This window comes from Ascaphus truei, chromosome 21 (genome assembly GCF_040206685.1).
Source record: "Ascaphus truei isolate aAscTru1 chromosome 21, aAscTru1.hap1, whole genome shotgun sequence".
In the NCBI taxonomy this organism is placed as follows: domain Eukaryota; kingdom Metazoa; phylum Chordata; class Amphibia; order Anura; family Ascaphidae; genus Ascaphus; species Ascaphus truei.
In genome coordinates this window covers 29,896,151-29,918,636 of record NC_134503.1, presented here as the reverse complement: position 1 = coordinate 29,918,636, position 22,486 = coordinate 29,896,151, and the positions used below count along the sequence as shown (strand labels likewise).

General features: G+C 50.9%; 1 protein-coding gene across 1 annotated transcript in view; it reads left to right on the top strand.

Moving 5' to 3' along the window:
* The window catches only part of ASTN2 (astrotactin 2), a 440,720-nt gene that overhangs the window by 174,645 nt on the left and 243,589 nt on the right, over window positions 1-22,486 (top strand). Inside the window, 2 exon segments of the mRNA XM_075579436.1 lie at window positions 19,975-20,018; window positions 20,020-20,060. Coding sequence (XP_075435551.1) covers window positions 19,975-20,018; window positions 20,020-20,060 — 85 coding nt within the window.

Here is a 22,486-nt window from a genome sequence, read left to right as displayed (position 1 = left end):
TGTTAGACAGTGAGACGCAGTGACAGTGTTAGGCAGTGAGACGCAGTGACAGCGTTAGGCAGGGAGACGCAATGATCGTGTTAGGCAATGAGACGCAGTAACAGTGTTAGGCAGTGAGACGCAGTGACAGCTTTAGGCAGTGAGACGCAGTGACAGCGTTAGGCAATGAGACGCAGTAACAGTGTTAGGCAGTGAGACGCAGTGACGTGTTAGGCAGTGAGACGCAGTGACAGTGTTAGGCAGTGTGACGCAGTGACAGTGTTAGGCAGTGAGACGCAGTGACCGTGTTAGGCAGTGAGACGCAGTGACAGTGTTAGGCAGTGAGACGCAGTGACCGTGTTAGGCAGTGAGACGCAGTGACCGTGTTAGGCAGTGAGATGCAGTAACAGTGTTAGGCAGTGAGACGCAGTGACCGTGTTAGACAGTGAGACGCAGTGACAGTGTTAGGCAGTGAGACGCAGTGACAGCGTTAGGCAGGGAGACGCAATGATCGTGTTAGGCAATGAGACGCAGTAACAGCGTTAGGCAGTGAGACGCAGTGACAGCGTTAGGCAATGAGACGCAGTAACAGTGTTAGGCAGTGAGACGCAGTGACGTGTTAGGCAGTGAGACGCAGTGACGTGTTAGACAGTGAGACGCAGTGACAGTGTTAGGCAGTGAGACGCAGTAACAGTGTTAGGCAGTGAGACGCAGTGACGTGTTAGGCAGTGAGACGCAGTAACAGTGTTAGGCAGTGAGACGCAGTAACCGTGTTAGGCAGTGAGACGCAGTAACAGTGTTAGGCAGTGAGATGCAGTAACAGTGTTAGGCAGTGAGACGCAGTGACAGCGTTAGGCAATGAGACGCAGTAACAGTGTTAGGCAGTGAGACGCAGTGACGTGTTAGGCAGTGAGACGCAGTGACGTGTTAGACAGTGAGACGCAGTGACAGTGTTAGGCAGTGAGACGCAGTAACCGTGTTAGGCAGTGAGACGCAGTAACAGTGTTAGGCAGTGAGACGCAGTGACAGCGTTAGGCAATGAGACGCAGTAACAGTGTTAGGCAGTGAGACGCAGTGACGTGTTAGGCAGTGAGACGCAGTGACGTGTTAGGCAGTGAGACGCAGTAACCGTGTTAGGCAGTGAGACGCAGTAACAGTGTTAGGCAGTGAGACGCAGTGATCGTGTTACGCAGTGAGGCGCAGTGACCGTGTTAGGCAGTGAGACGCAGTGACCGTGTTAGGCAGTGAGACGCAGTGACCGTGTTAGGCAGTGAGACGCAGTGACCGTGTTAGGCAGTGAGACGCAGTGACCGTGTTAGACAGTGAGACGCAGTGGCAGCGTTAGGCAGGGAGACACAGTGACCGTGTTAGGCAGTGAGACACAGTGGCAGCGTTAGGCAGTGAGACGCAGTGACAGTGTTAGGCAGTGAGACGCAGTGGCAGCGTTAGGCAGTGAGACGCAGTAACAGTGTTAGGCAGTGAGACGCAGTGGCAGCGTTAGGCAGTGAGACGCAGTGACAGTGTTAGGCAGTGAGACGCAGTGACCGTGTTAGGCAGTGAGACTCAGTGATCGTGTTAGGCAGTGAGACGCAGTAACAGTGTTAGGCAGTGAGACGCAGTGACCGTGTTAGGCAGTGAAACGCAGTGACTGTGTTAGGCAGTGAGACGCAGTGACCGTGTTAGGCAGTGAGACGCAGTAACAGTGTTAGGCAGTGAGACGCAGTGGCAGCGTTAGGCAGTGAGACGCAGTGGCCGTGTTAGGCAGTGAGACGCAGTGATCGTGTTAGGCAGTGAGATGCAGTGACCATGTTAGGCAGTGAGACGCAGTGACCGTGTTAGGCAGTGAGACGCAGTGACCGTGTTAGGCAGTGAGATGCAGTAACCGTGTTAGGCAGTGAGATGCAGTAACAGTGTTAGGCAGTGAGACGCAGTAACAGTGTTAGGCAGTGAGACGCAGTGATCATGTTAGGCAGTGAGACGCAGTGACCGTGTTAGGCAGTGAGACGCAGTAACAGTGTTAGGCAGTGAGACGCAGTGATCGTGTTAGGCAGTGAGACGCAGTGACCATGTTAGGCAGTGAGACGCAGTGATCGTGTTAGGCAGTGAGGCGCAGTGACCGTGTTAGGCAGTGAGACGCAGTGACCGTGTTAGACAGTGAGACGCAGTGACGTGTTAGGCAGTAGACGCAGTGACCGTGTTAGGCAGTGAGGCGCAGTGACCGTGTTAGGCAGTGAGACGCAGTGACCGTGTTAGGCAGTGAGACGCAGTGACCGTGTTAGACAGTGAGACGCAGTGACGTGTTAGACAGTGAGACGCAGTGACAGTGTTAGGCAGTGAGACGCAGTGATCGTGTTAGGCAGTGAGACGCAGTGACGTGTTAGGCAGTGAGACGCAGTGACCGTGTTAGGCAGTGAGGCGCAGTGACCGTGTTAGGCAGTGAGACGCAGTGACCGTGTTAGACAGTGAGACGCAGTGACGTGTTAGACAGTGAGACGCAGTGACGTGTTAGGCAGTGAGACGCAGTGACCGTGTTAGGCAGTGAGACGCAGTGATCGTGTTAGGCAGTGAGGCGCAGTGACCGTGTTAGGCAGTGAGACGCAGTGACCGTGTTAGGCAGTGAGACGCAGTGACCGTGTTAGACAGTGAGACACAGTGACGTGTTAGACAGTGAGACGCAGTGACGTGTTAGGCAGTGAGACGCAGTGACCGTGTTAGGCAGTGAGATGCAGTAACAGTGTTAGGCAGTGAGACGCAGTGACAGTGTTAGGCATTGAGACGCAGTGACCGTGTTAGGCAGTGAGACACAGTGATCGTGTTAGGCAGTGAGACGCAGTGATCGTGTTAGGCAGTGAGACACAGTGACAATGTTAGGCAGTGAGACGCAGTGAACGTGTTAGGCAGTGAGATGCAGTAACCGTGTTAGGCAGTGAGACGCAGTAACAGTGTTAGGCAGTGAGACGCAGTGACCGTGTTAGGCAGTGAGACGCAGTGACCGTGTTAGGCAGTGAGATGCAGTAACAGTGTTAGGCAGTGAGACGCAGTGACCGTGTTAGGCAGTGAGACACAGTGATCTTGTTAGGCAGTGAGATGCAGTAACAGTGTTAGGTAGTGAGACGCAGTGACCGTGTTAGGCAGTGAGACGCAGTGACCGTGTTAGGCAGTGAGACACAGTGACAATGTTAGACAGTGAGACGCAGTGATCGTGTTAGGCAGTGAGATGCAGTAACAGTGTTAGGTAGTGAGACGCAGTGACGTGTTAGGCAGTGAGACGCAGTGACCGTGTTAGGCAGTGAGACACAGTGACAATGTTAGACAGTGAGACGCAGTGATCGTGTTAGGCAGTGAGATGCAGTAACAGTGTTAGGTAGTGAGACGCAGTGACGTGTTAGGCAGTGAGACGCAGTGACCGTGTTAGGCAGTGAGACGCAGTGACATCTCATAACTCTTTCAAGACTTCACCAATTTGCTTGAAATTTTGAATTTCAGTTGAGATTGGTACGGTGAGTGTTTGTGGGGAAGATTGGTAAGGTGAGTGTTTGTGGGTAGGATTGGTAAGGTGAGTGTTTGTGGGTAGGATTGGTAAGGTGAGTGTTTGTGGGTAAGATTGGTAAGGTGAGTGTTTGTGGGTAGGATTGGTAAGGTGAGTGTTTGTGGGGAAGATTGGTAAGGTGAGTGTTTGTGGGTAGGATTGGTAAGGTGAGTGTTTGTGGGTAGGATTGGTAAGGTGAGTGTTTGTGGGTAAGATTGGTAAGGTGAGTGTTTGTGGGTAGGATTGGTAAGGTGAGTGTTTGGGGGTAGGATTGGTAAGGTGAGTGTTTGTGGGTAGGATTGGTAAGGTGAGTGTTTGTGGGTAAGATTGGTAAGGTGAGGGTTTGTGGGGAGGATTGGTAAGGTGAGTGTTTGTGGGTAGGATTGGTAAGGTGAGTGTTTGTGGGTAGGATTGGTAAGGTGAGGGTTTGTGGGGAGGATTGGTAAGGTGAGTGTTTGTGGGGAGGATTGGTAAGGTGAGTGTTTGTGGGGAGGATTGGTAAGGTGAGTGTGGGGAGGATTGGTAAGGTGAGTGTTTGTGGGTAGGATTGGTAAGGTGAGGGTTTGTGGGGAGGATTGGTAAGGTGAGTGTTTGTGGGTAGGATTGGTAAGGTGAGTGTTTGTGGGGAGGATTGGTAAGGTGAGTGTTTGGGGGTAGGATTGGTAAGGTGAGTGTTTGTGGGTAGGATTGGTAAGGTGAGTGTTTGTGGGTAGGATTGGTAAGGTGAGTGTTTGTGGGGAGGATTGGTAAGGTGAGTGTTTGGGGATAGGATTGGTAAGGTGAGTGTTTGTGGGTAGGATTGGTACGGTGAGTGTTTGTGGGGAAGATTAATAAAGTGAGTGTTTGTGGGTAGAATTGGTAAGGTGAGTGTTTGTGGGTAAGATTGGTAAGGTGAGTGTTTGTGGGTAGGATTGGTAAGGTGAGTGTTTGTGAGTAGGATTGGTAAGGTGAGTGTTTGTGGGTAGGATTGGTAAGGTGAGTGTTTGTGGGTAGGATTGGTAAGGTGAGTGTTTGTGGGTAGGATTGGTAAGGTGAGTGTTTGTGGGGAGGATTGGTAAGGTGAGTGTTTGGGGGTAGGATTGGTAAGGTGAGTGTTTGTGGGTAGGATTGGTAAGGTGAGTGTTTGTGGGTAGGATTGGTTAGGTGAGTGTTTGTGGGTAGGATTGGTAAGGTGAGTGTTTGTGGGTAAGATTGGTAAGGTGAGGGTTTGTGGGGAGGATTGGTAAGGTGAGTGTTTGTGGGTAGGATTGGTAAGGTGAGTGTTTGTGGGTAGGATTGGTAAGGTGAGGGTTTGTGGGGAGGATTGGTAAGGTGAGTGTTTGTGGGGAGGATTGGTAAGGTGAGTGTTTGTGGGGAGGATTGGTAAGGTGAGTGTGGGGAGGATTGGTAAGGTGAGTGTTTGTGGGTAGGATTGGTAAGGTGAGGGTTTGTGGGGAGGATTGGTAAGGTGAGTGTTTGTGGGTAGGATTGGTAAGGTGAGTGTTTGTGGGGAGGATTGGTAAGGTGAGTGTTTGGGGGTAGGATTGGTAAGGTGAGTGTTTGTGGGTAGGATTGGTAAGGTGAGTGTTTGTGGGTAGGATTGGTAAGGTGAGTGTTTGTGGGGAGGATTGGTAAGGTGAGTGTTTGGGGATAGGATTGGTAAGGTGAGTGTTTGGGGGTAGGATTGGTAAGGTGAGTGTTTGTGGGTAGGATTGGTAAGGTGAGGGTTTGTGGGGAGGATTGGTAAGGTGAGTGTTTGTGGGGCGGATTGGTAAGGTGAGTGTTTGTGGGGCGGATTGGTAAGGTGAGTGTTTGTGGGTAGGATTGGTAAGGTGAGTGCTTGTGGGTAGGATTGGTAAGGTGAGTGTTTGGGGGTAGGATTGGTAAGGTGAGTGTTTGTGTGTAGAATTAGTAAGGTGAGTGTTTGTGGGTAGGATTGGTAAGGTGAGTGTTTGTGGGGAGGATTGGTAAGGTGAGTGTTTGTGGGGAGGATTGGTAAGGTGAGTGTTTGTGGGGAGGATTGGTAAGGTGAGTGTTTGTGGGGAGGATTGGTAAGGTGAGTGTTTGTGGGGCGGATTGGTAAGGTGAGTGTTTGTGGGTAGGATTGGTAAAGTGAGTGTTTGTGGGGCAGATTGGTAAGGTGAGTGTGGGTAGGATTGGTAAGGTGAGTGTTTGTGGGTAGGATTGGTAAGGTGAGTGTGGGTAGGATTGGTAAGGTGAGTGTGGGTAGGATTGGTAAGGTGAGTGTTTGTGGGTAGGATCGGTAACGTGAGTGTTTGTGGGTAGGATCGGTAACGTGAGTGTTTGTGGGTAGGATCGGTAACGTGAGTGTTTGTGGGTAGGATCGGTAACGTGAGTGTTTGTGGGTAGGATCGGTAACGTGAGTGTTTGTGGGTAGGATCGGTAACGTGAGTGTTTGTGGGTAGGATCGGTAACGTGAGTATTTGCGGGTAGGATCGGTAACGTGAGTGTTTGCGGGTAGGATCGGTAACGTGAGTGTTTGTGGGTAGGATCGGTAATGTGATTGTTTGTGGGTAGGATCGGTAACGTGAGTGTTTGTGGGTAGGATCGGTAACGTGAGTGTTTGTGGGTAGGATCGGTAACGTGAGTGTTTGTGGGTAGGATCGGTAACGTGAGTGTTTGTGGGTAGGATTGGTAAGGTGAGTGTTTGTGGGTAGGATTGGTAAGGTGAGTGTTTGTGGGTAGGATCGGTAAGGTGAGTGTTTGTGGGTAGGATCGGTAAGGTGAGTGTTTGTGGGTAGGATCGGTAACGTGAGTGTTTGTGGGTAGGATCGGTAACGTGAGTGTTTGTGGGTAGGATCGGTAACGTGAGTGTTTGTGGGTAGGATCGGTAACGTGAGTGTTTGTGGGTAGGATCGGTAACGTGAGTGTTTGTGGGTAGGATCGGTAAGGTGAGTGTTTGTGGGTAGGATCGGTAACGTGAGTGTTTGTGGGTAGGATCGGTAACGTGAGTGTTTGCGGGTAGGATCGGTAACGTGAGTGTTTGTGGGTAGGATCGGTAACGTGAGTGTTTGTGGGTAGGATCGGTAATGTGATTGTTTGTGGGTAGGATCGGTAACGTGAGTGTTTGTGGGTAGGATCGGTAACGTGAGTGTTTGTGGGTAGGATCGGTAACGTGAGTGTTTGTGGGTAGAATCGGTAAGGTGAGTGTTTGTGGGTAGGATCGGTAACGTGAGTGTTTGTGGGTAGGATCGGTAACGTGAGTGTTTGTGGGTATGATCGGTAACGTATGTGTTTGTGGGTAGGATCGGTAACGTGAGTGTTTGTGGGTAGGATCGGTAACGTGTGTATTTGCGGGTAGGATCGGTAACGTGAGTGTTTGTGGGTAGGATCGGTAACGTGTGTATTTGCGGGTAGGATCGGTAACGTGAGTGTTTGTGGGTAGGATCGGTAACGTGAGTGTTTGTGGGTAGGATCGGTAACGTGAGTGTTTGTGGGTAGGATCGGTAACGTGAGTGTTTGTGGGTAGGATAGGTAACGTGAGTGTTTGTGGGTAGGATCGGTAACGTGAGTGTTTGTGGGTAGGATCGGTAACGTGAGTGTTTGTGGGTAGGATCGGTAACGTGAGTGTTTGTGGGGAGGATCGGTAACGTGAGTGTTTGTGGGTAGGATCGGTAACGTGAGTGTTTGTGGGTAGGATCGGTAACGTGAGTGTTTGTGGGTAGGATCGGTAACGTGAGTGTTTGTGGGTAGGATCGGTAACGTGAGTGTTTGTGGGTAGGATCGGTAACGTGAGTGTTTGTGGGTAGGATCGGTAACGTGAGTGTTTGTGGGTAGGATCGGTAACGTGAGTGTTTGTGGGTAGAATCGGTAAGGTGAGTGTTTGTGGGTAGGATCGGTAACGTGAGTGTTTGTGGGTATGATCGGTAACGTATGTGTTTGTGGGTAGGATCGGTAACGTGAGTGTTTGTGGGTAGGATCGGTAACGTGTGTATTTGTGGGTAGGATCGGTAACGTGAGTGTTTGTGGGTAGGATCGGTAACGTGTGTATTTGCGGGTAGGATCGGTAACGTGAGTGTTTGTGGGTAGGATCGGTAACGTGAGTGTTTGTGGGTAGGATCGGTAACGTGAGTGTTTGTGGGTAGGATCGGTAACGTGAGTGTTTGTGGGTAGGATAGGTAACGTGAGTGTTTGTGGGTAGGATCGGTAACGTGAGTGTTTGTGGGTAGGATCGGTAACGTGAGTGTTTGTGGGTAGGATCGGTAACGTGAGTGTTTGTGGGGAGGATCGGTAACGTGAGTGTTTGTGGGTAGGATCGGTAACGTGAGTGTTTGTGGGTAGGATCGGTAACGTGAGTGTTTGTGGGTAGGATCGGTAACGTGAGTGTTTGTGGGTAGGATCGGTAACGTGAGTGTTTGTGGGTAGGATCGGTAAAGTGAGTGTTTGTGGGTAGGATTGGTAACGTGAGTGTTTGTGGGTAGGATCGGTAACGTGAGTGTTTGTGGGTAGGATCGGTAACGTGAGTGTTTGTGGGTAGGATCGGTAACGTGAGTGTTTGTGGGTAGGATCGGTAACGTGAGTGTTTGTGGGTAGGATCGGTAAGGTGAGTGTTTGTGGGTAGGATTGGTAAGGTGAGTGTTTGCGGGTAGGATCGGTAACGTGAGTGTTTGTGGGTAGGATCGGTAACGTGAGTGTTTGTGGGGAGGATTGGTAAGGTGAGTGTTTGTGGGTAGGATCGGTAACGTGTGTATTTGCGGGTAGGATCGGTAACGTGAGTGTTTGCGGGTAGGATCGGTAACGTGAGTGTTTGTGGGTAGGATCGGTAACGTGAGTGTTTGTGGGTAGGATCGGTAACGTGAGTGTTTGTGGGTAGGATAGGTAACGTGAGTGTTTGTGGGTAGGATCGGTAACGTGAGTGTTTGTGGGTAGGATCGGTAACGTGAGTGTTTGTGGGTAGGATCGGTAACGTGAGTGTTTGTGGGGAGGATCGGTAACGTGAGTGTTTGTGGGTAGGATCGGTAACGTGAGTGTTTGTGGGTAGGATCGGTAACGTGAGTGTTTGTGGGTAGGATCGGTAACGTGAGTGTTTGTGGGTAGGATCGGTAACGTGAGTGTTTGTGGGTAGGATCGGTAACGTGAGTGTTTGTGGGTAGGATCGGTAACGTGAGTGTTTGTGGGTAGGATCGGTAACGTGAGTGTTTGTGGGTAGGATCGGTAACGTGAGTGTTTGTGGGTAGAATCGGTAAGGTGAGTGTTTGTGGGTAGGATCGGTAACGTGAGTGTTTGTGGGTATGATCGGTAACGTATGTGTTTGTGGGTAGGATCGGTAACGTGAGTGTTTGTGGGTAGGATCGGTAACGTGTGTATTTGCGGGTAGGATCGGTAACGTGAGTGTTTGTGGGTAGGATCGGTAACGTGTGTATTTGCGGGTAGGATCGGTAACGTGAGTGTTTGTGGGTAGGATCGGTAACGTGAGTGTTTGTGGGTAGGATCGGTAACGTGAGTGTTTGTGGGTAGGATCGGTAACGTGAGTGTTTGTGGGTAGGATAGGTAACGTGAGTGTTTGTGGGTAGGATCGGTAACGTGAGTGTTTGTGGGTAGGATCGGTAACGTGAGTGTTTGTGGGTAGGATCGGTAACGTGAGTGTTTGTGGGGAGGATCGGTAACGTGAGTGTTTGTGGGTAGGATCGGTAACGTGAGTGTTTGTGGGTAGGATCGGTAACGTGAGTGTTTGTGGGTAGGATCGGTAACGTGAGTGTTTGTGGGTAGGATCGGTAAAGTGAGTGTTTGTGGGTAGGATCGGTAACGTGAGTGTTTGTGGGTAGGATCGGTAACGTGAGTGTTTGTGGGTAGGATCGGTAACGTGAGTGTTTGTGGGTAGGATCGGTAACGTGAGTGTTTGTGGGTAGGATCGGTAACGTGAGTGTTTGTGGGTAGGATCGGTAAGGTGAGTGTTTGTGGGTAGGATTGGTAAGGTGAGTGTTTGCGGGTAGGATCGGTAACGTGAGTGTTTGTGGGTAGGATCGGTAACGTGAGTGTTTGTGGGGAGGATTGGTAAGGTGAGTGTTTGTGGGTAGGATTGGTAAGGTGAGTGTTTGTGGGTAGGATTGGTAAGGTGAGTGTTTGTGGGTAGGATTGGTAACGTGAGTGTTTGTGGGTAGGATTGGTAAATCACTGTTATTAGATCACTTTGACCCTGCCTGGGACTGACCCTTTAACCCCACGCGGTCCTTCTGCCGTTAGATAAAATTACATTTTCTTGAATGAATTGCCCCCCCCCCCCCGTGTTTGCCTTTTGGGGACATTGCGCCCCCCCCCGTGTTTGCCCTTTGGGGACATTGCCCCCCCCCGTGTTTGCCCTTTGGGGACATTGCCCCCCCCCCCGTGTTTGCCCTTTGGGGACATTGCCCCCTCCCCCCCGTGTTTGCCCTTTGGGGACTTTGCCCGTAGACAGTGACAGCGTTCACAAGACGGATGGGAGGCAGCGATAGAGGAGCGTCACACTCGCAGCACCACGCGGCCTCGTCACGCCTCCACCCTCCCCTCGCCAGCCGCTTCCCTCCGCCCGTGCCTGGCTGGGCACATATTTGTTATATCATTAGTGTCAGAAAGTAATGATCCCTCCCGCGCTGGGAAACAGGGATCCTGCATGCTAAGCAGTTCCAGCAGAGTAATACGGAGGCTAGGAGGGGGCGAGGGAGTGGGCAGGTATGGGCGAGGGTACGGGCAGGGGGGGGGGGAGCAAGCAGAGCGAGGAGGGCGCGGGAGAAGGCTGAGTGGGGGGAGCGAGGGGGGTGAGAGCAATGGAGCAGGCATAGCGGGAGGGGGCAGAGTGAGGGAGCAGGCAGAATGGGGGGGGGGAGTGAGAGAGCAGGCAGAGCAGGAGGGGGGAGTGAGGGAGCAGGCAGAGCGGGGGGAGGGGAGAGGGAGCAGGCAGAGCGGGGTGGGGGGGAGTGAGGGAGCAGACAGAGCGGGGTGGGGGGGAGTGAGGGAGCAGGCAGAGCGGGGGGGAGGGGAGAGGGAGCAGGCAGAGCGGGGTGGGGGGGAGTGAGGGAGCAGGCAGAGCGGGGTGGGGGGGAGTGAGGGAGCAGGCAGAGCGGGGGGAGGGGAGAGGGAGCAGGCAGAGCGGGGTGGGGGGGAGTGAGGGAGCAGGCAGAGCGGGGGGAGGGGAGAGGGAGCAGGCAGAGCGGGGTGGGGGGGAGTGAGGGACCAGGCAGAGCGGGGGAGAGGGGAGAGGGGAGCAGGCAGAGCGGGGTGGGGGGGAGTGAGGGAGCAGGCAGAGCGGGGTGGGGGGGGAGTGAGGGAGCAGGCAGAGCGGGGGGGGGAGGGGAGAGGGAGCAGGCAGAGCGGGGTGGGGGGGAGTGAGGAACCTGGCCAGAGCGGGGGGGGGGAGACGGAGCAGGCAGAGCGGGGGGGAGGGAGAGGGAGCAGGCAGAGCGGGGTGGGGGGGAGTGAGGGAGCAGGCAGAGCGGGGTGGGGGGGAGTGAGGAACCTGGCAGAGCAGGGGGGGGGAGGGGAGAGGGAGCAGGCAGAGCGGGGGGGGGGAGGGGAGAGGGAGCAGGCAGAGCGGGGGGGGAGGGGAGAGGGAGCAGGCAGAATGGGAGGGGGGGAGTGAGGAACCTGGCAGAGCGGGGGGGAGGAGGGGAGAGGGAGCAGGCAAGAGGGCGGGGGGGGAGGGGGAGAGGGAGCAGGCAGAGCGGGGGGGGAGGGGAGAGGGAGCAGGCAGAGCGGGGGGGGGGGGAGAGGGAGCAGGCAGAGCGGGGGGGAGGGGGGAGGGAGCAGGCAGAGGGGTGGGGGGGAGTGGGACCAGTCGGGGGGGTTTGAAGGCCCTGGCAGAGCGAGGGGCGGGGGGATTAAGGGTCTTGGCAGAGCTGGGGGGGGGGTTGAGAGTTCCTGGCAAAGTGGGGGGGGGGAGAGTGAGGGACCTAGCAGGGCGGGGGGAGTGAGGGGCAGGGGGGGGGGGGTTGAGCGACTAGTCAAGGGGGGGGGCGGTGGTTTGAAGGTCCTGGCAGAGCGGGGGTTGGGGGCGGTTGTGGGTCCTAGCAGAGCGGGGGGGGGTAAGGGTCCTGGCAGAGCATGGGGGGGGGGGGGGGGAGAGTGTGTCCTGGCAGAGCCGGGGGGGGGGGGTGGTGAGGGACCAGTCAGGGGCGGCGGGTTTGAAGGCCCTGGCAGAGCGGGGGGAGTGAGGGACCTGATAAAGCGGGGGGGGGGGGAGGAAGGGTCTGGGCAGAGCAGAGGGGGGGGGAGTAGGGGTTGAGGGTCTCTTTGCATGTTATTATCTCTCTGCGCGTTATTATATCTCTCTGCGCGTTATTATATCTCTGCGCGTTATTATCTCTCTGCGCATTATTATATCTCTCTGCGTGTTATTATATCTCTCTGCGCGTTATTATATCTCCTCTGCGCGTTATTATATCGCTCTGCATGATATATCTCTCTGCGCGTTATTATATCTCTCTGCGCGTTATTATATCTCTCTGCGCGTTATTATCTCTCTGCGCATTATTATATCTTACACCTCTCTGCGTGTTATTATATCTCTCCTGCGTGTTATTATATCTCTCTGCGCGTTATTATATCGCTCTGCATGATATATCTCTCTGCGCGTTATTATATCTCTCTGCGCGTTATTATATCTCTCTGCGCGTTATTATATCTCTCTGCGTGTTATTATATCTCTCTGCGTTATTATCTCTCTGCATGTTATTATATCTCTCTGCGCGTTATTATCTCTCTGCGCGTTATTATCTCTGCGTGTTATTATATCTCTCTGCGCGTTATTATCTCTCTGCGTGTTATTATATCTCTCTGCGTGTTATTATATCTCTCTGCGTGTTATTATATCTCTCTGCGCGTTATTATATATCTCTGCGCGTTATTATATCTCTGCGCGTTATTATATCTCTCTGCGCGTTATTATATCTCTCTGCGTGTTATTATATCTCTCTGCGTGTTATTATATCTCTCTGCGCGTTATTATATCGCCCTGCGTGTTATTATATCGCCTTGCGTGTTATTATATCGTCCTGCATGTTATTATATCGCCCTGCGTGTTATTGTATCGCTCTGCGTGTTATTATATCGCCCTGCGTGTTATTATATCGCTCTGCGTGTTATTATATCGCTCTGCGTGTTATTATATCGCTCTGCGTGTTATTAATATCGCTCTGCGCGTTATTATTTCTCTGCGTGTTATTATATCTCTCTGCGTGTTATTATATCTCTCTGCGCGTTATTATATATCTCTGCATGTTATTATCTCTCTGTGCGTTATTATCTCTCTGCGCGTTATTATATCTCTCTGCGCGTTATTATATCTCTGCGTGTTATTATCTCTGCGCGTTATTATATCTCTCTGCGCGTTATTATATCTGCATGTTATATCTCTCTGCGTATTATTATATCTCTGCGCGTTATTATATCTCTCTGCGTGTTATTATCTCCTCTGTGCGTTATTATATCTCTCTGCGCCTTATTATATCTCTCTGCGCATTATTATATCTCTGCGCGTTATTATATCTCTGCGTGTTTATATCTCTGCACATTATTATATCTCTCTGCGTGTTATTATATCGCTCTATGTGTTATTATATCGCTCTGCGTGTTGTTATATCGCTCTGCGTGTTATTATGTCTCTGCGTGTTATTATCTCTCACCGTGTTATTATCTCTCTGCGTGTAATTATATCTCTGCGTGTTATTGTATCTCTCATGTTATTATATCTCTTGTAGCTCTGTGTGTTATTATATGGCTCTGCGTGTTATTATATCTCTGCGTGTTATTATATCTCTCTGCGTGTTATTATATCGCTCTGCGTGTTATTATATCTCTGTGTGTTATTATATCGCTCTGTATGTTATTATATCGCTCTGCGTTTTATTACTGTATATCGCCCTGCGTGTTATTATATCTCTCTGCGTGTTATTACTGTATATCGCCCTGCGTGTTATTATATCGCCCTGCGTGTTATTATATCGCTCTGCGCATTATTATATCGCCCTGCGTGTTATTATAATCGCCTTGCGTGTTATTATATCGTCCTGCATGTTATTATATCGCCCTGCGTGTTATTGTATCGCTCTGCGTGTTATTATATCGCTCTGTGTGTTATTATATCTCTGCTTGTTATTGTATCTCTCTGTGCGTTATTGTATCTCTGCGTGTTATTATATCTCTCTGCGCGTTATTATATCTCTGCGCGTTATTATATCTCTCTGCGCGTTATTATATCGCTCTGCGTGTTATTATATCAATTAGCTCTGTGTGTTATTATATCTCTGCGTGTTATTATATCGCTCTGCGTGTTATTATATCTCTCTGCGTGTTATTATATCTCTGCGTGTTATTATATTTCTGCGGTGTTATTATATCGTGTTATTATATCGCCCTGTGTTTTATTATATCGCTCTGCGTGTTATTATATCGCTCTGCGTGTTATTATATCTTGCGTGTTATTATATCGCCCTGCGTGTTATTATATTGCTCTGCGTGTTACTATATCGCTCTGCGTGTAATTGTATCTCTGCGTGTTATTATATCTCTCTGCGTGTTATTATATCTCTCTGCGCGTTATTATATATCTCTGCATGTTATTATCTCTCTGTGTGTTATTATCTCTCTGCGCGTTATTATATCTCTCTGCGCGTTATTATATCTCTCTGCGCGTTATTATATCTCTCTGCGCGTTATTATATCTCTCTGCGTGTTATTATATCTGCATGTTATATCTCTCTGCGTATTATTATATCTCTGCGCGTTATTATATCTCTCTGCGTGTTATTATCTCTCTGTGCGTTATTATATCTCTGCGCGTTATTATATCTCTCTGCGCATTATTATATCTCTGCGCGTTATTATATCTCTGCGTGTTATATCTCTGCACATTATTATATCTCTCTGCGTGTTATTATATCGCTCTGCGTGTTATTATATCGCTCTATGTGTTATTATATCGCTCTGCGTGTTATTATATCGCTCTGCGTGTTATTATGTCTCTGCGTGTTATTATCTCTCACCGTGTTATTATCTCTCTGCGTGTAATTATATCTCTGCGTGTTATTATATCTCTTGTAGCTCTGTGTGTTATTATATCGCTCTGCGTGTTATTATATCTCTGCGTGTTATTATATCTCTCTGCGTGTTATTATATCGCTCTGCGTGTTATTATATCTCTGTGTGTTATTATATCGCTCTGCGTTTTATTACTGTATATCGCCCTGCGTGTTATTATATCTCTCTGCGTGTTATTACTGTATATCGCCCTGCGTGTTATTATATCGCTCTGCGCATTATTATATCGCCCTGCGTGTTATTATATCGCCCTGCGTGTTATTATATCGCCCTGCGTGTTATTATATCGCTCTGCGTGTTATTATATCGCTCTGCGTGTTATTATATCGCTCTGCGTGTTATTATATCGCTCTGCGCGTTATTATTTCTCTGCGTGTTATTATATCGATCGGCGCGTTATTATATCGCCCTGTTATTACTATATATCGCCCTGCGTGTTATCATATCTCTTGTAGCTCTGCATGTTATTATATCTCTTGTAGCTCTGTGTGTTATTATATCTCTGCGTGTTATTATATCGCCCTGCGTGTTATTATATCGCCCTGCGTGTTATTATATCGCTCTGTGTGTTATATCGCTCTGCGTGTTATTACTATATATCGCCCTGCGTGTTATTATATCTCTGCGTGTTATTATATCTCCCTGTGTTATTATATCGCCCTGCGTGTTATTATATCGCTATGCGTGTTATTATATCGCTCTGCGTGTTATAGCGCTCTGTGCGTTATTATTTCTCTGCGTGTTATTATATCGATCGGCGCGTTATTATATCGCCCTGCGTGTTATTATATCGCCCTGCGTGTTATTATATCGCTCTGCATGTTATTATATCGCTCTGTGTGTTATTATAGCTCTCTGCGTGTTATTATGTTATTATATCGCTCTGTGTGTTATTATATCGCTCTGCGTGTTATTATATCGCTCTGTGTGTTATTATAGCTCTCTGAGTGTTATTATGTTATTATATCGCTCTGCGTGTTATTATATCCCTCTGCGTGTTATTATAGCTCTCTGCACATTATTATAGCTCTCTGCTTGCTATTATATCTCTCTGCGCGTTATTATATCTCTCCGTGTTATTATATCGCTCTGCGTGTTATTATAGCTCTCTGCGTGTTATTATAGCTCTCTGCGTGTTATTATATCGCTCTGCGTTTTATTATATCTGCGTGTTATTATATCACTCTGCGTGTTATTATATCGCTCTGTGTGTTATTATATCTGCGTGTTATATCGCTCTGCCTTTAAAGTGGGGCAGTGCAGCTAAAGTTCTTCCTATTGTTTAGCAAGCCACTGCATCTCGTGACACAGGCAATCTGCATTAGATTGCTAGCTCTTTGGGACAGTATAACCTGTGTAAAACCTGCTGAACTATATAGCCGACTGACCCCTCGGCAGGGTGTTTAAGGCCTCTCTGGCAGGGGAAGAGGTTAAAGGGCCAGTACCATTAGCAGATCAATGACCAAACCAATCTAAATCAGCTTATTCAGTGTCATTGGATCTTTAGAAAGGTTCAATCCCCTGGGATGTCACGTCTCACTTATCTGTATCCTGTGAAAAATAAATACCTGTATACAGTATTTATCTTTTTCTCTGGGAACACTGAATTCCAGTAAATCGCCTACTTCTGTACTAATGGCAGTGACGTATAATGGGTCAGTCCCTCCTGGGAGCAAAGTGTACTAATTACAGTGACATGGTTAAGTGGTCAGCCCCTCCTAGGAACAAAGTGTACTAATGGCAGTGACATGGTTAAGTGGTCAGTCCCTCCTAGGACAAAGTGTACTAATGGTAGTGACAGCGTTAAGGGGTCAATCCCTCCTAGGGGCAAAGTGTACTAATGGTAGTGACATGGTTAAGGGGTCAGTCTCAACATGGTTAAAGAGTCAGTCCCTCAGGGAGCAAAGTGTACTAATGGCAGTGACATGGTTAAGGGGTCAGTCCTCCTGGGAGCAAAGTATACTAATGGCAGTGACATGGTTAAGGGGTCAGTCCCTCCTAGGGCCTCTCCCTCTCCTATATCTCCTCATGAATAGGAGGGTGGGGGAGATGTGACTCTCAATAAAAATATAGCAAAACATTGTGCAGATGCTTTTCAAAATTTTAACCAGGTAACAGTGACGTGAGTGCGGACTCACTATGTAACAGTGCCGTGGGTGCGCATTCACCAGGTAAGTTATGTGAGTGCACTCACCAGGTAACAGTGACGTGAGTGTGCACTCACCACGTAACAGTGATGTGACTGCGCACTCACTATGTAACAGTGATGTGAATGCGCACTCACAAGGTAACAGCGCCGTGAGTGTGCACTCACCAGGTGACAGTGATGTGAGTGCGAACTTGCCATGTAACGGTGATGTGAGTGCACACTCACTATGCAACAGTGCCGTGAATGCACACTCACCATGTAACAGTGGTGTGAGTGTGCACTCACCATATGACAGTGACATTAATGTGCACTCACCATATCACAGTGACGCGAGTGCGCACTCACCACGTAACAGTGATGTGACCGCGCACTCACTATGTAACAGTGACGTGAAAGCGCACTCACAAGGTAACAGCGATGTGAGTGTGCACTCACCATGTGACGGTGACGTGAGTGTGCACTCACTATGTAACAGTGATATGCATGTGCACTTATCAAGTGCCAGTGGTTTGAGTGTGCACTCATCATGTACCAGTGGTCTGAGTGTGCACTCATCATGTACCAGTACTGTGAGTGCGCACTCATCATGTAGCCATAATGTAACAGCGACATGAATGCACACTCACCATGTAACTGTTACATGCGTGAGTGCACACTCACCATGTAACAGTGATGTGAGTGTGCACTCGCCAGGTAACAGTGATGTGAGTGCGCACTTGAACAGTTTTTCCTTTGTGTTTCCGGAGCTGCAGTTGGCATTTGATGCACTTTTTCACACTTGCATTTCACGGTCTGCTTTGTGTATATGACTATATATACTGATGATATACTGTTGTAGGCATCCTAGCCACATTTCACACGTTTTTGGCAGCTGAGACTTGGGAGGGGTGTGGTACCTCAGGCTGCTCCCTGTCGTATGTTCAACAAGAGTTTGCACAGGCAAAGCCCCCTCTCTCCCATTCCTCTTACCTTTATTGGTTTGCTGATAAGGAACAGGGTGGGCTAAGAGTAAGGAAAATACTTGAGTGGCAAACGCTTCCCCATTCTGAGGCCTTTTAAGAAATACAATTTACAATGAATTAACAAACAAACAAATAGAAGCCAAATCTTTGCTTTTAGCACGATTAGATTGGTTGAAGGAAGCCACCCAGACTGTTAAATTGTTTAGCGAAGGCAGTTTTTTTAGGTCGGGTACGTGGGAAGTGTCTGCTGGGTGTACTGTATGTGAGTGGGGCGGTCTCTCTGTATCTCACTGAGACGACAGGCACTATATCACAGGGACAGGGACACAGCCTCAGACCTTTCATCCCTCATCCTGGACAGGTTTAACGTGCTGAATATTTCATAAGCTCGTCCTTGTCGCACCGTGTGTGGGATTCCCAAGTGCTGGCTGTATCTGCCCCACAAGGTGACACTGCCTCACTCTGTCCTTATCTCCATCTTTCCTCTCTCTCGCATTCTCTCTTTTCTCCCCCACCCCTTCTAACCTTCTCTCTCTTTCCCCCCTTCTAACCTTCTCTCTCTTTCCCCCCTTCTAACCTTCTCTCTCTCTGTTTCCCCTACTCTCCCTCTCCTCTCTCTCCCCTTCCTGTCTCTTCGACACCCACCTCTCGCCCTCTCCCCTGCTCTCCTTCCTCTCTTTCCTCCTCTCACCCCCTTTCTTTCCCTTCCTCTCTCCCCCCCCTCGCCCCTCTCTCCCCCCCCCTCGCCCCTCTCTCCCCCCCCCCTCGCCCCTCTCTCCCCCCCCCTCGCCCCTCTCTCCCCCCCCCCTCGCCCCTCTCTCCCCCCCCCCTCGCACCTCTCTCCCCCCCCCCTCGCACCTCTCTCCCCCCCCCCTCGCCCCTCTCTCCCCCCCCCTCGCACCTCTCTCCCCCCCCCTCGCACCTCTCTCCCCCCCCCCCCCTCGCCCCTCTCTCCCCCCCCCCTCGCCCCTCTCTCCCCCCCCCCCTCGCCCCTCTCTCTCCCCCCCCCTCGCCCCTCTCTCCCCCCCCCTCGCCCTCTCTCCCCCCCCCCTCGCCCCTCTCTCCCCCCCCCTCGCCCCTCTCTCCCCCCCCCCCTCGCCCCTCTCCCCCCCCTCGCCCCTCTCTCCCCCCCCCCCTCGCCCCTCTCTCCCCCCCCCCTCGCCCCTCTCTCCCCCCCCCCTCGCCCCTCTCTCCCCCCCCTCTCGCCCCTCTCTCCCCCCCCTCTCGCCCCTCTCTCCCCCCCCCTCGCCCCTCTCTCCCCCCCCTCGCCCCTCTCTCCCCCCCCCTCGCCCCTCTCTCCCCCTCTCTTTACCTCGCCCCCCTCCCCCTATCCCTCCTCTCTCTCACACCCTCTCCCTCCATCTCTCTCACACCCCCCCTCTTTCTCCCTAAACCCCTCCCTCCTTTCTCTCTCACCACCCCATCTCCCTCCTCTCTATCTTACCTCCTCTCCCTCCTTTCTCTCTCGCCTTCCCCTCACCCTCCTTTCTCACATCCTCCTCTCCCTCCTTTCTCTCTCACATCCCCCTCTCCCTCCGTTCTCTCACATCCCCATCTCCCTCCTTTCTCTCTCCCCTCCTTCCTCTCTCCCCTCCCTCCCCTAATTTCTCTCTCTCTCCCTCCCCCCTCCTTCCTCTCTCCCCTCCATCCCCTAATTCCTCTCTCTCTCCCCCTCCTTCCTCTCTCTCTCCCTCTTCCCTCCTTTCTCTCTCTTACCCCCCATCTCCTACCCCCCTCTCCCTCCCTTATTCCTCCCTCTTACCCCCTCTCCCTCCCTTCTTCCTCCTTTCTCTATCAGGAAAAGACTGCAGCAGCTGCTTGCACAGTCTGGGTTAAATCTGAATTTCAATAGTTGGTGCTAAGATGAGGACTAGCTGGTTAAGGGGTTAAAAGGGGTATCCGCCAAAATCAACTAGCCAAACAGCCCACATAGAAAGGGCTATTCAAGATCTACTGTTTTCTAAACAATTGTATTCAGTTTTAAGGATTGGCCGCTTTATCGGAGAAACTATGTGGCTACTCTTTGCTCTCCCAGAATCCCCTGCTGGTCTCACTCTGACTTTAATTGCTCTTCCTCCCAAGTGAGGGCAGTGAACTCATCAGACTGGCATTAAAAGCCTCAGCTTCGTCTATCTGCCATGTTGTTCTATCCCCAGGCAATAGAGCTTTGCAAAGGAGTTTCTCCCGCTCAGAAGGGTCTGAGGAGGATTAGGAGGGAACGGTGGGCGGTGACTTTTCTGTCGGGTAGAAGGGATTGCAATGTTAAACGGAGTGAGCATTTGGTTACTCTTTGAGAGGTGGTGAGTGATGTGAGGGTGACTCTGACCTGTCTCATTGTCCCTCAGGTGAGTGCAGCTGTCACGAGGGGTATTCTCCGGACCCCACTCACACGACACCTCTGTGTGCGCAGCAACTGGGGGCAAAGTCAGGGGTAAGTCCTATGATTGTCAGGGTGGCAGCAACTACCAGGGGTAGGTCCAGGGGACGGCATGACGTGAGAGGGCGTCAGTGTGACGTGAAGTGGGGGGGGCGTCAGTGTGACGTGAGGGGGCGTCAGTGTGACGTGAAGGGGCGTCAGTGTGACGTGAAGGGGCGTCAGTGTGACGTGAGGTGACGTCAGTGTGACGTGAGGGGGCGTCAGTGTGACGTGAGGGGGCGTCAGTGTGACGTGAGGGGGCGTCATTGTGACGTGAGGGGGGTGAGTGTGACGTGAGGGGCGGGTCAGTGTGACGTGTGGGGGGGTCAGTGTGACGTGAGGGGGGTGAGGTGTGACGTGAGGGGGGTGTTAGTGTGGTTGCTGTTTGAAATGGGGGGTGACAGTTTGACAAGGTTTGGTCGTGTGATGTACGGGGTGACTGTCGTGAGGGGGGTGACAATGTGACCTTCGGTGATATGTGTGACCTATGTGTTTGGTAGTGTCACATGAGGCTGCGGCGCAAAATGAGTGGGTGACATTGTGACCTCGCTAGTGACAACATGACATGAGGGGGTGACATTGTGATCTCGCTAGTGACAGCATGACATGAGGGGGGTGACGTTGTGACCTCGCTAGTGACAGTATGACATGAGAGGGTGACGTTGTGACCTCGCTAGTGACAGTATGACATGAGAGGGTGACGTTGTGACCTCACTAGTGACAGCATGACATGAGGGTGACATTGTGACCTCGCTAGTGACAGCATGACATGAGGGTGGCATTGTGACCTCACTAGTGACAGGATGACATGAGGAGGTGACATTGTGACCTCGCTAGTGGACAGCATGACATGAGTGGGTGGCATTGTGACCTCGCTAGTGACAGCATGACATGAGGGGGTGGCATTGTGACCTCGCTAGTGACAGTATGACATGACAGGGTGGCATTGTGACCTCGCTAGTGACCGCATGACATGAGGGGGTGGCATTGTGACCTCGCTAGTGACAGTATGACATGAGAGGGTGACATTGTGACCTCGCTAGTGACAGCATGACACGAGGTAGTGACATTGTGACTTCGCTAGTGACAGCATGACATGAGCGGGTGACATTGTGACCTCGCTAGTGACAGAACGACATGAGAGTGACATTGTGACCTCACTAGTGACAGCATGACATGAGAGTGACATTGTGACCTCGCTAGTGACAGCATGACATGAGAGGGTGACATTGTGACCTCCCTAGTGACAGGATGACATGAGGTGACATTGTGACCTCGCTAGTTACAGCAAGACATGATGCGGTGACATTGTGACATCGCTAGTGACAGTATGACATGAGGCGGTGACATTGTGACCTCGCTAGTGACAGAATGACATGAGAGGGTGACATTGTGACCTCACTAGTGACAGCATGGCATGACTAGGTGGCATTGTGACCTCGCTAATGACAGTATGATATGAGAGGGTAACATTGTGACCTCGCTAGTGACAGGATGACATGAGGAGGTGACATTGTGACCTCGCTAGTGACAGCATGACATGAGTGGGTGGCATTGTGACCTCGCTAGTGACAGCATGACATGAGGGGGTGGCATTGTGACCTCGCTAGTGACAGCATGACATGAGAGGGTGACATTGTGACCTCGCTAGTGACAGCATGACACGAGGTGGTGACATTGTGACTTCGCTAGTGACAGTATGACATGAGCGGGTGACATTGTGACCTCACTAGTGACAGAACGACATGAGGGGGTGACATTGTGACCTCACTAGTGACAGCAGGACATGAGAGTGACATTGTGACCTCGCTAGTGACAGCATGACATGAGAGGGTGACATTGTGACCTCCCTAGTGACAGGATGACATGAGGTGACATTGTGACCTCGCTAGTTACAGCATGACATGATGCGGTGACATTGTGACCTCGCTAGTGACAGTATGACATGAGGGGGTGACATTGTGACCTCACTAGTGACAGAATGACATGAGGGTGACATTGTGACCTCGCTAGTGACAGCATGACATGAGGGTGGCATTGTGACCTCGCTAGTGTCAGAATGACATAAGGGGGTGACATTGTGACCTCGCTAGTGACAGCATGACATGAGGGGGTGGCATTGTGACCTCGCTAGTGACAGCATGACATGAGTGGGTGCCATTGTGACCTTGCTAGTGACAGAATGACATGAGGGGGGTGGCATCGTGACCTCGCTAGTGACAGCATGACATGAGGCGGGTGACATTGTGACCTCGCTAGTGACATGACATGAGGGGATGACATTGTGACCTCGCTAGTGACAGCATGACATGAGGCGGTGACATTGTGACCTCGCTAGTGACAGCATGACATGAGGGGGTGACATTGTGACCTTGCTTGTGATAGCATGACATGAGGCGGTGACATTGTGACCTCGCTTGTGACAGCATGACAGGAGGAGG